The following is an 11,720-nucleotide window of genomic DNA, read 5'->3' as shown; positions in this document are numbered from 1 at the left end:
TGTCTATCTACCATTTCTAGGTGGCACAAAAGCCTCTGCTCAATCAAGTGACTTGACCCTGATCCCACAGTATTGAAAGTCAGTGACTTAGGATGGATTCTTGTTTTCTCCTCTATCAAGGTCCTGGACAGCCCTCCCTCTCTTCTCCCAATACACACCTAGTTCTGAAGGCTACAGGGAGGGGCCCAGTGGGAGTGGGGGCAGGAGGGGTGGTTTCCTGAGCTAGGCCTCTGCCTGGCTGGTACCACCTGAGGCCATGGGCCCCATCCCTACCTGAGGCTCCTAGAATATCTGAGTTAGGGAGGATCTCAGGCCCTAATGAGAGCAATCCCCATCCTTGAAAAAGACTCCTCACTACAAGGTGCTCAACAAGGAGTCACCCAACCTGTTCCTGAAAACCTCCCACAGGAATCAAAAGCAGTTTTTATATTTTTTAATGTTTCCTTTTTTCCCAAGTTACATACAAAACCGATTTTAACCTTTTTTCCCAATTTTGAGTTCCAAACTGTCTTCCTCCCTCCTTTCCCCCTCCCCATTGAGAAGGCAAGCAGTTTGACCTAGGTTATACATCTGTACCCATGCAAAACACATTTCCATGTAAGTAATGCTGCGAAAGAAAACACAGAGATGTGTGACCCTGGGCAAGTCACTTTACACTCATTAGCCCACAAAGAAAAAGAAAGAGAGAAAGAGAGGGAAGGAGGCAAGGAAGAAAGAAAGCAGAAATCAAAAGAGAAAGAAAACAAGGGCAAAAAAAGAAAGAAAGAGTGAGAGAGAGAACAAAAGAAAGAAAAGAAACATATCTTCAGTATGCACTCAGGCTCCAGCAGTTCTTCCTTTGCAGATAGACAGTACTTTCCATCATGAGTCTTGTCATTTCTTTCTCCAGCTCATGTGACAGATGAGGGAACTGAGGTAAAAAGCGTTAAGTGACTTGCTTCGAGTGACAGAGCTAGCAGCTACATTTGACCTCAGGTCCTCCTGACCCATTATCCACTGTGCCACCTACCTGCCCCACTATTTGTTACAGCATTTATATATTTCATACTCTTTTAATATGTTTAAAACTGTTTTCCCACTTCTATTTCATTCCTATCTTTTTTATGTATTGCTGATGAAGTTTGTGAGCATTGTACCGCAACCCCATTTTTTCCATGAGCCTTGTGGCTTTTATTGTTAGAGTTTGCTTAGTTCTGTGATTTTTAGGAATATGTCCTGTTATAGTTGTGAGAAAATAATGGGTTTTGGGAGGCCCAGAGGCCCTGCCTGAGAGGATTATATTAAGATTGATTGGATTGACTTTGCTGAGTGATTTACTTGAAGTTGACTTGATTGAAACCACACCTACCTGAGAGCCTGGCCCTCAGGGGGGTGTGTTCTCTGAACTCTGACGTTGGCATGGTCTGCTCATGGACCACCCTCAATTCCAGTGAACCAATGAATTTGGGTGAACTATCCAATGAGTTTGAAGCAGTGTGTAAGGACCACCTCTGCTCCAGACCCAGAGGAAGCTTCCACAGGCAGTTACTCTCTCTCAGGCAGTCTTGGTGGCAGAGGACTTGGAGAAAGAAGCAGGCCAGGCTGAGCTCTGTTCTCTCCTCTAGGCTAGATAAGCCTCCTGGACTTGCAGAGATCTGTTTGCTCACTTTACTAATATTTAATATACTTTAATAGATGCTTAATGCCCCCAAACTGGTGCTAAAGCTCTTCTAATTGATAAGTAAGAACTATATTAGGAACCCCAGCTAATTTTCCCTAAACTTGAGACAGAAATAAGGTGACCACATATATAGTTTTACTCTCAACATAACAGAAATGACTGCATGTAACACCATATAGCAGACATTTATTAAGTATCTATTGTGTACAGAGCATTGTGCTAGATACTAGGGGAAATATCAACTCCACACAAGATGTGGACCGTCAAGAACCTTAACAGGCTATTAGAGAAGTAAGGAACCTCCACTCCTAGGTGTAATTCACAAAATCACTCTGCCAATGCATTAAGTAACAATAGCCAGCAATTACATCATGTATTAAGGCTTTTAAAGCACTTTATAAATATTATGTGATTGTATGCTTACAACAACCCAATGTGTGTGTCCAACACATCTGGTTGATGCCACGATTGGCAGGGGGCAGGTCCCATGGCATTAGAAGGCATGCATGAAATTCTCTCTTTGCTAACATAGGGAGGAATCCCATCATTGACATCACAGATCCTATCCAAGTGTCCAAGTATAACCCCATCCTGGAAGGATGGGCAGGAGGAGTGACCTGGATGCCCATGAGATTCTGGAATTTTTTCCCCTTTATCTGTTCCAAGGAAATATCACAAGGTTTGGGATGGGGGCAAAGGTGCAGGTGAGAGTGGGATTTGCAAAGGCCCAAGGGAAAAGATAGGGAAAAGGAGAGGGGATGAATGGCTCTCTTCCAAAGCTATGGTAGGAGCAGCCATGGAGTTGATGAAAAGCATCTGAGATTGCTGGGGCAGGGGTGGTCGGGTGGTTGGGTTTTTGTTTTTATTCTGAATTTACCAAACGCAATAAAATGGGCATTGCGATATTGATAGAGCAGAAAAAGAGTACTGTACATGAAACTGTAGGTCTTTTCTTTTTAAGCATATACTAAGTTCAACTGATAAAATATATAGAGATATGTGGGGGGAAAAAGTTATTTTCCAGTTACATTTAGAGATAGTTTTCAACATTTGTTTTTATAAGAGTTCTAGTTGGTACAGTTGTGAAAAGATCCAACCATTCTGGAGGGCAATTTGGAGCTATGCCCAAAGGCCTACCAATCTGTGCAATTCCATTGCTAGGTTTATAACCCAAAGACACCCCCCCCCAAAAAAAAAGAGCAAAAGACCCATTGTACAAAAGTATTGATGGCAGTTTTGGGTTTTGGTTTTTTTTTTTTTGTGGTGCCTAATAATTGTCAATCAACGTAATGACCATCAATTGGAGCATGGTTGAACAAACTGTGGTATATACTTGTGATGGAATCTTATTGTGCTATAAGAAATGACAGGCAGGATGATTTCAGAAAGGCCTGGAAAGACTCGTATGAACTGATGTATAGTGAAGTGAGTAAAACCAAGAGAACATTGTGCACAGACAGCATTCTTCTTTAATGAAGAATTGTGAATGGCTTAGCTATTCTCAGCAATACCATGATCCAAGACAATGCCCAAGGACTAATGATGAAGCATACTATCCACCTTCAAAGAAAGAACTGATATTGATTGAATACAGACTGAAGTATGCTATTTTCAGTTACTTTCATTTTTTTCTTTTATTCAAGTCTTCTTATACAAAATGACTAATATGGTGACGATTTACATAATTGCAGATGTATTACCTTTATCTGCTTGCTTACCCCCTCAGGGAGAGGGGAGTAAACATGGGTGGAAGGGATAGAATTTGGAACTCAACTTTAAATAAAAATGTTTATTAAAAAAATGAGACGTAGATCTTCAGAAAAACCTAAAAAGACTTACATGATGATATATAGTGAAATGAACATAACCAGGAGAATGTTATGCACAGTGACGACAATCTTGTTTAATGAAGAACTGTGAATGCCTTGGCTATTCTCAGCAATGGAATGATCCAAGACAATCCCAAAGGACTAATGATGAAGCATGCTATTCACCCTCCAGAAAAGAACTGATATAGATTGAACACAGACTGCAGAACGCTATTTTTAGCTTTATTTCTTTCTTTCTTTTATTCCAGTCTCCTATACAAAATGATTTCTGTGGAAATGTTTTACAAAATGGCACATGTATGCCCTATATTACATGGCATGCCACCTCGGGGAGTGGGGAGGGGAGGAAGAGAGAGAATTTGGAACTCAGAACTTTAAATAAAACATTTTATTATAAAAACATAATTAAATAACACAACGAAGAAAAAAAGAATGACCTTTGTTTTCATGCCTAGGCCTTACCTTTTTTTTTTTTAACTTAGTAGCTGAGGCTTTATTTACAGAAATCACAATAACAGCTTAGCTCAGGTCACATTTTTTCAATTCGCTCAGCCCCCTATTCCACTGGACCGGTGCGGACTGCTATAGCATGGTTCCCGATCCCTGGAATGACCGTCTCTCCCGACACTTCGGGACTGTTCGCGCCTCATCTTAGTCCTGCCTTCAGAATGCCGGGCACTGGGGTGAGAGCCCTTTTCAGCGCTTCGGCTTCTGTCCCGATGCTTGCTCTTGGCCTTCTGTCTTTGTTCCTCCCTGCTGGCGCTGCTGAAGGACTTCTTCTTATGCGCTGGCTCAGCCTTCCTTGAGTCCCTGCTTGAGGCCCCTGCTTTCTCCAGCTGACCTCGGGGGAGCTCAGGGGAGCCACTTAAGGACTGACGCCTTTGTGGGGCCTCTGGACTGCAGCCCTTCTGGGTGGATTTCCTGAAGCCAGCACCTTCCTTTTCGGTTCTGGTCCCGTGTTGGGATGCTACAGGGGAAGATGCAGCCATTTCCTGCTTGTCAATACTCATTCTAACATCGTTGTCCTTTTGCTTCCTTGCTTTGTCTCTGTTATGCTTTCTCACGGGCGTCTCATCTTCAGAGGATTCAGATGAACTTGGAGGTAGGGTTTGAACCCCTCCGCAGCCTTTCTCCCGGAGTGTTCTGGTTACGTCATCCATCTTGGAATCCTTGGGGGGCCTATAATTAGCCACATGGTCCACTCGGATAGTTCTTCCTCTTATCTTGATCCCATTCAGATTGTCAACCGCCAAAATTGTGCTTCTCTGATCCTCGTAGCAAAGAAAACTGAATCCTTTGGATTTTCCGGTTTTCTTATCTCGCACGAGATTGATGTTCACAATTTCGCCATATTGAGAAAACACACAGATGATATCGCCTTCGGTCAATTCATATGGGAGCCCTCCCAGGAAGATCCAAGCACTGTCCTTGTACTGGGCGTGCCAGGACACTTTCTCAGTCACCCCGAGCTCCGCCTCCCGCTCGTTCAGCTCATTGATGAGCTTCACCTTGGTCAGGGCATTCATCTTGAGGTCCTACCCTATTCTTTTTTTTTTTTTTTGGCGGGGCAACGGGTGTTAAGTGACTTGCCCAGGGTCACACAGCTAGTAAGTGTCAAGTGTCTGAGGCCGGATTTGAACTCAAAAACTCCTGAATCCAGGGCCGGTGCTTTATCCACTGCGCCACCTACCCTATTCTTTCGGAGTTACCAAGAGCTCCGGTCCCACTGACTGTTTTGGAGAAAGTGGCTGGAGCTCCTCCCGCTCAAGCCGCCTCCTCCAACCAGGATTTGCTCAACCTGAGTTCCCTCAGGCTTATATAGGCTCGGGTAGCAGATTTGAGAGGTGAGTTTTCACCAGATCCCACCCCTCTTGTATGCAGCCTACTTCACACCTTAGCTCCTTAAGTATCCACAGGAGTGAAAGCAAAGATCCCTTGTCAGTGCTGGAAAACTCTTTCCCTCCTTTGTAAGGATTCATCAGAAAAACTATTACATATTATATGGTTGAAAAGGACAAGACATAAACACACACACAAATGGAAAAAGTATACGTCAATCTGTATTCAGAGTACATCAGTTCTCTCAATGGAGGGAAGAGAGAAGGGTGCTCCCAAATTGTCTTGGATAATTGTCTTGATCAGAGAAGCTACATTTTTTCAACAGTCGGTCATCTTACAATATTGCTGTGGCTGTGTATCATGTTCTTCTGGATCTGCTCACTTCACTTTGTATCCGTTCATATAAAACTTCCCAGTTTCTGAAAGATCCACTTCATTTTTTTTTTAAAGAACACACCGAGTCAGAGTTGTTCTCATGAAATTCCTGGATGTTTTTCAGTCTGAGCCAGCTGCTCGAAGTTCTCTTCTCTTCTGGAGGGCAGCAAGGCACCGGGCTTCTTCCAATTGTTTCTCCCTTGCTTTCCTCTCGGCCTTCTTTCCCTGCTTGTTTGCCAGGAGGGCTCTGGCTTCGGAGAGCATTTTAAGTTCCTCCTCGTCCATATCCCTGGGATCCGGTCTGGCTGGTTTCGTTTCTGGGTTTGCGTGGATCGCCTGCTGTTTCTTCTTCCTTGTCTCCTTGGGCAGCTCTGTCCATCATAGTGCTCCAAACACTGGGCGGCTGTCCGCCCGACGATCGGGGCGATGGTTCTCCACTGCGTCGGCATCAACTTGGCCAGGTGCAAAAGCTTTTTCTTCCTTCTCCCTGGTCCATTCAGTTTTTTGGATGGGTCCAGCCATTCGTCCCATCGGGCCTTGCAGTGCTTGGCTGATTTTCTGTGCAGCAGGGAAGCGATCCTAGACCATTGGTTTTTCCCGTATTTCGTCACTGCCGCTTTGACAATTTCGTCCTCCGTATTCCTCCACAAGCTGCCTTTGACCATAATCCGAGGCGTCTTGGCGGAAGGGCGAGAGCTTGATTGAGCACTTAGCTGAGGCTCAGACACTGAAATGCCTTAGCGGCCGCGGAACCCAAAAGCAACGCTGCTTCTTTGCGCGCCACCTGCAGCTTCCTCACTCCTGACCGTTTGCCTTGGAGAAAGTGGCTGGTGCTGGTCCGACTCAAGCTGCCTCCTCCAACCAGGATTTACTCAGACTGAGTTCCCTTGGGCTTATATAAACCCTGGAAGCAGATTGGAGAGCTGGGTTCTCACCTGAGGCCAGCCCTCCTGTTGGCAGCCCACGTAACAATTTAGCTCTTTCTTTTTTTTTTAAAATTTATTTTACATATAAGGTATTTTATTTTTTCCATTACATGTAAAGATAGTTCTCAACTTTTGTTTATACAAGCTTTACAATTTCTGATTTTTCTCCCTCCCTCCCCTCCCTCCCCCCTCCCCTAGACAGCAGGTAATCTGATATAGGTTATATCTATATATCTATATACATATACATATAGATGTATATATATCTATACACACACATATATATACCCATAATAACATTAATCCTATTTCTGCATTAATCCTGTTATAAGAGAAAAAATCAGAGCAGTAATGCAAAACCTCAAAATAGAAAAAAAAAAACCAACAGCACCCATAGTATGGTTCAATCGGCATCTATACTCCACAGTTCTTTTTTTTTTCTTCTTGGATTTGGAGATCCTCTTCTATCATGAGTTCCCTGGAACTCTTCTGTACCATTGCATTGGTGAGAAGAATATAGTCCATCACAGTAGGTCAACACTCAATGTTGATGATACTGTGTACAATGTTCTTCTGGTTCTGCTCATCTCACTCATCATCAGCTCACGCAAGACCCTCCAGGTTTCTCTAAACTCCTCCTGCTCATCATTTCTTACAGCACAATAGTATTCCATTGTATTCATATACCACAACTTGTCCAGCCATTCCCCAATTGATGGGCACCCCCTCAACTTCCAATTCCTTGCTACCACATAAAGAGCAGCTATAAATATTTTTGTACATGTGGGTCCCTTTCCCCCTTCCATGACTTCTTTGGGAAAAAGACCTAAAAGTGGAATTGCTGGGTCAAAGGGTATGCACAGCTTTATTGCCCTTTGGGCATAATTCCAAATTGCTCTCCAGAATGGTTGGGTCAGTTCACAGCTCCACCAACAATGAATTAGTGTTCCAATTTCCCCACAGCTTCTCCAACATTTATTATCTTCTTTTTTTTTGTCATTTTAGCCAATCTGATAGGTGTCAGGTGGTACCTCAGAGATGTTTTAATTTGCATCTCTCTAATCATTAGAGATTTAGAGCATTTTTTCATATGGGAATAGATAGCTTTGGTTTCTTCATCAGAAAACTGCCTGTTCATATCCTTTGACCATTTCTCAATTGGGGAATGACTTGGATTCTTATAAATTTGATTTAGTTCCCTATATATTTTAGAGATGAGGCCTTTATCAGAAGTACTGGCCTCAAAAATTGTTTCCCAGCTTTCTGCCTCCCTTCTAATTTTGGATGCATTGCTTCTGTTTGTACAGAAATTTTTAATTTAATATAATCAAAATCATCCATTTTGCATTTTATAATATACTCTATCTCTTGTTTGGTCAAAAACTGTTTTCCTTTCCAAAGATCTGATAGGTAGACTATTCCTTTCTCTCCTAATTTACCTATGGTATCACCTCTTATGTCTAAATCGTGTATCCATTTTGACCTTATTTTAGTATAAGGTGTAAGATGTTGGTCTATGCCTAATTTCTGCCATACTATCTTCCAGTTTTCCCAGCAGTTTTTGTCAAATACTGAGTTCCTATTCCAGAAGCTGGAGTCTTTGGGTTTATCAAACACTACATTACTAGTGTCATTTACTACTGCATTTCCTGAGCCTAGCCTATTCCATTGATCTACCACTCTATTTTTTAGCCAGTACCAGATAGTTTTGATGACTGCCGCTTTATAGTAAAGCTCCAGGTTTGGTACCACTAACCCACCTTCCTGTGAATTTTTTTTCATTATTTCCCTGGATATTCTTGATTTTTGTTTTTTCCAGATGAATTTTGTTATTATTCTTTCTAGCTCTATAAAATAATTTTTAGGTAGTCTGATTGGTATGGCACTGAATAAGTAAATTAATTTAGGCGGTATTGTCATTTTTACTATATTAGCTCTGCCTATCCATGAGCAGTTGATATCTTTCCAATTATTTACATCTGATTTGATTTGTGTGAAGAGTGTTTGGTAGTTGTGTTCATAGAGTTCCTGGGTTTGTCTTGGCAAGTAGACTCCCAAGTATTTTATATTATCTACCGTTACTTTAAATGGAATTTCTCTTTCTATCTCTTGCTGCTGGACTTTGTTGGTCATGTATAGAAATGCTGATGATTTATGTGGATTTATTTTATATCCTGCTACTTTGCTAAAGTTGTTAATTGTTTCAAGTAATTTTTGAGTTGATTCTCTAGGATTCTTTAAGTATACCATCATATCATCTGCAAAGAGTGATAGTTTTGTTTCCTCCTTGCCTATTCTAATTCCTTTAATTCCTTTCTCTTCTCTGATTGCTAAAGCTAACATTTCTAGTACAATGTTAAATAATAGGGGTGACAATGGACATCCCTGTTTCACCCCTGATCTTATTGGGAAGGCCTCTAATTTATCTCCATTGCATATAATACAACTTAGCTCTTTCAATTCTTCACAAATGTAGTAATTGGCCTTAGTGGTTATGAATGATCTGAGAAGGAAAGGGATTTGTCAGCAGTTCTCAAAGTGCACTGCTTAGGAGACCTCCTCTTGCAGAGACTTGAATGACCAGAGAGGGGCTATGATGTATGCCTGGATCTGTTGGTGCAAACAAATCCTTAAGGAAATCAGAGAAAACAAATCTCTGCAGGTTGGAGTCAGTGGGAAGTGGGAGTCAGTGGGAAGACCTGAGAGAGCTGAACCAAACAGATAAACTAACAACTGGAAATCATGTAGGGGTGAGATTTTCCACCATCTTCTCCCAGATGGAATTGGCCTTTCTCTGGAGATAGTTCTTAGCACTTTACCTGGACCTCTCCTTTGTAATTACTAGGATATAACGATATAGTAAAAAACAAACAAAGAAAAAAAAACCTGGGTGCTCAAATATCAGCTCTACTTAAACCACTCATTTAAATTCTGTGCCTTCATGTCTCCATCTCTCAAATCAGAGGGTTTAGGGAAATAATCTTTAAGGGGATTTGCACCCTATAGAAAGATGGGGAGAAATCTTGACATCAGAGATGGTATATGGAGGTGGGACAAGAGAAAGGAGACAGATAAACAAAAGCTCAGTGGCCATCATCAAGTCTCTCATGTGATGGGGATCTGAGGTAGAGTTTGGATCAAAGAGTAGAGAGTTAGGTGCCCGTAGGGCATGGGGTATGGGGGGATTGGTAAGGACAGGGTGATAGGACATGACAATTTTATTTCTGAGCTCTTCCTATGGGGCCAGGACAGACATGGTTTCCTGAGATCTCATAGACACTAAGCAGGGCAGATACACCCATCCAGGACTTTCGATTGAAAGAGGACACAGTTTAGATTTCATGGGCTGCACTGAGCAGTGATCCTAGTGCAACATGCAATAAGAGGGATAACCAGTGGTATAACTGATCACCTCTCAATTTCCACCAGATGGATCTCTTGCTTCATCTTGGTGTATTCTCTTCAGTGTGTGATTCCCCACCATTTTTCTCTGATCTCCAGATAGATGACAGCTCACAAATTGGGGAATGTCTTGGTTTATTTAGACATATCTGGCCAAGAGGTAAAAAGAGGACAGGAAAGCATGAGCCAAGGCCTCCAACAGGTAGGTCCTAGCCAAAGAAAGTAAAGTGCGTGCTTTGTCTATTTTTTAGAGACTTGATATCTTTACTAGAAGGATTGATCATATTTGGACATAGAGGTTGGGAAAGAAATACAGAGGTGGGGGGGATTGTAAAGGTGCATGTGGGTAGGAAAGTAGGGATGGACACATTAAGCCTGGATTTCAGGGTGGCATTGAAATGTCTCTTGGTTCCTCAATGGAGGGAGAGAGAGTGGTGCTCCCAAATTGTTTTGGATCAGTGTCTTGAACAGAGTAGATACATTTTTCGCAGTTTCTCAATATACTGTCTTGCAGTAGATGGGTACCATGTCCTCAAGATTCTGCTTACGTCATTTTGCATCAATTCATTTAAGATTAACCATGGGTTTTTTCCTGAATCCATTCTGCTCGTCATTTATAATAGTACAATGGGTCAGAGTTGTTCTTAATTGAATTACTTTCTCTTTTCCTGCTCCATCGGTTCCCTCTTCCCTGCTCAACTCCACACTACTGGATAGAAGGCAATATTCACATAGAAATAATTCCAAGGATTAAGTCTTCAAAGATGTAGAAATTTATCACTCAGTGGGTTGTGGAGGATCCAAAGAGCAAAGGGAATTATCACCACCTCTCAAATCAAAGTACTGAAAAGATAAAAACTTTCAGGGCGGGAAGGGAAAGACCAAAGAGGTCTGTCTATATGGAATGACTGCCTTTCTCCACTGGTGCACCCAAATCCTCAAGGCAATCTGAGCAATTAGATGTCTGCAGGATGGAGTCATTGGAAGAACTGAGGGAGCTGGGCCTACCTGAAAGACTAGCATTCTGAAAAGGGTGTAGGGATGAGTCTCTCCACCCCCTTCTCTCAGTTGGAATTGGCCTTTCCCTCCTCATAGTACTTAACATGTTTTCTGGCCCTTTCTAGTTATTAGAACACTGCATTTATCGTTAAAAATACTAGCATCAAATATGAGCTCAGTGAGAGCTACACATTTCAGCTCTATGCTTCACGTGCTGCATCTCTTAAATTACAGGGCTTAGGGAGATAATGTTTAGGGTTCCTTGCACCATATAGAATACATGGGGAGAAATTCTGATAGCTGTATAGGAAGGGCTGCAAGAGAACTGAGGCAGGGAGACAAATAAGAGGGCAAACACTCAATGTTGATGTTACTGTGTACAATGTTCTTCTAGTTCTGCTCATCTCACTCATCATCAGCCCACGCAAGACCCTCCAGGTTTCTCTGAACTCCTCCTGCTCATCGTTTCTTATAGCACAATAGTATTCCATTGTATTCATATACCACAACTTGTCCAGCCATTCCCCAATTGATGGTCATCCCCATAACTTCCAATTCTTTGCCACCATGTAAAGAGCAGCTATAAATATTTTTGTACATGTGGGTCCCTTTCCCCCTTCCATGATTTCTTTGGGAAAAAGACCTAAAAGTGGAATTGCTGGGTCAAAGGGTATGCACAGCTTTATCGCC

At 42.2% G+C, this 11,720-nt stretch overlaps 2 protein-coding genes across 2 annotated transcripts; both read right to left on the bottom strand.

Moving 5' to 3' along the window:
- Positions 1-4,037: 4,037 nt before the first annotated feature.
- On the bottom strand, positions 4,038-5,015 carry LOC122739489 (RNA-binding motif protein, X-linked 2-like). The gene has a single exon (XM_043981218.1). It carries the CDS (start codon positions 5,013-5,015, stop codon positions 4,038-4,040), a length of 978 nt encoding a protein of 325 aa, XP_043837153.1.
- An 808-nt stretch (positions 5,016-5,823) lies between these two features.
- On the bottom strand, positions 5,824-10,559 carry LOC122739488 (cell division cycle 5-like protein). The gene is given in 3 exon segments (XM_043981217.1): positions 5,824-6,071; positions 6,074-6,380; positions 10,536-10,559. Coding segments are annotated over 3 exon segments (579 nt in total).
- Positions 10,560-11,720: the final 1,161 nt, after the last annotated feature.

The sequence above is a fragment of the Dromiciops gliroides genome, chromosome 2, assembly GCF_019393635.1.
Source record: "Dromiciops gliroides isolate mDroGli1 chromosome 2, mDroGli1.pri, whole genome shotgun sequence".
Classification (NCBI taxonomy): Eukaryota; Metazoa; Chordata; class Mammalia; order Microbiotheria; family Microbiotheriidae; genus Dromiciops; species Dromiciops gliroides.
Note: the sequence above shows the minus strand (reverse complement) of the source record. Positions and strands in the feature narration are given on the sequence as shown.

Bases quoted from the DNA above. Each gene is read 5' to 3' on its own strand.
- LOC122739489 (XM_043981218.1), bottom strand. From the start codon at position 5,015: ATGAATGCCCTGACCAAGGTGAAGCTCATCAATGAGCTGAACGAGCGG.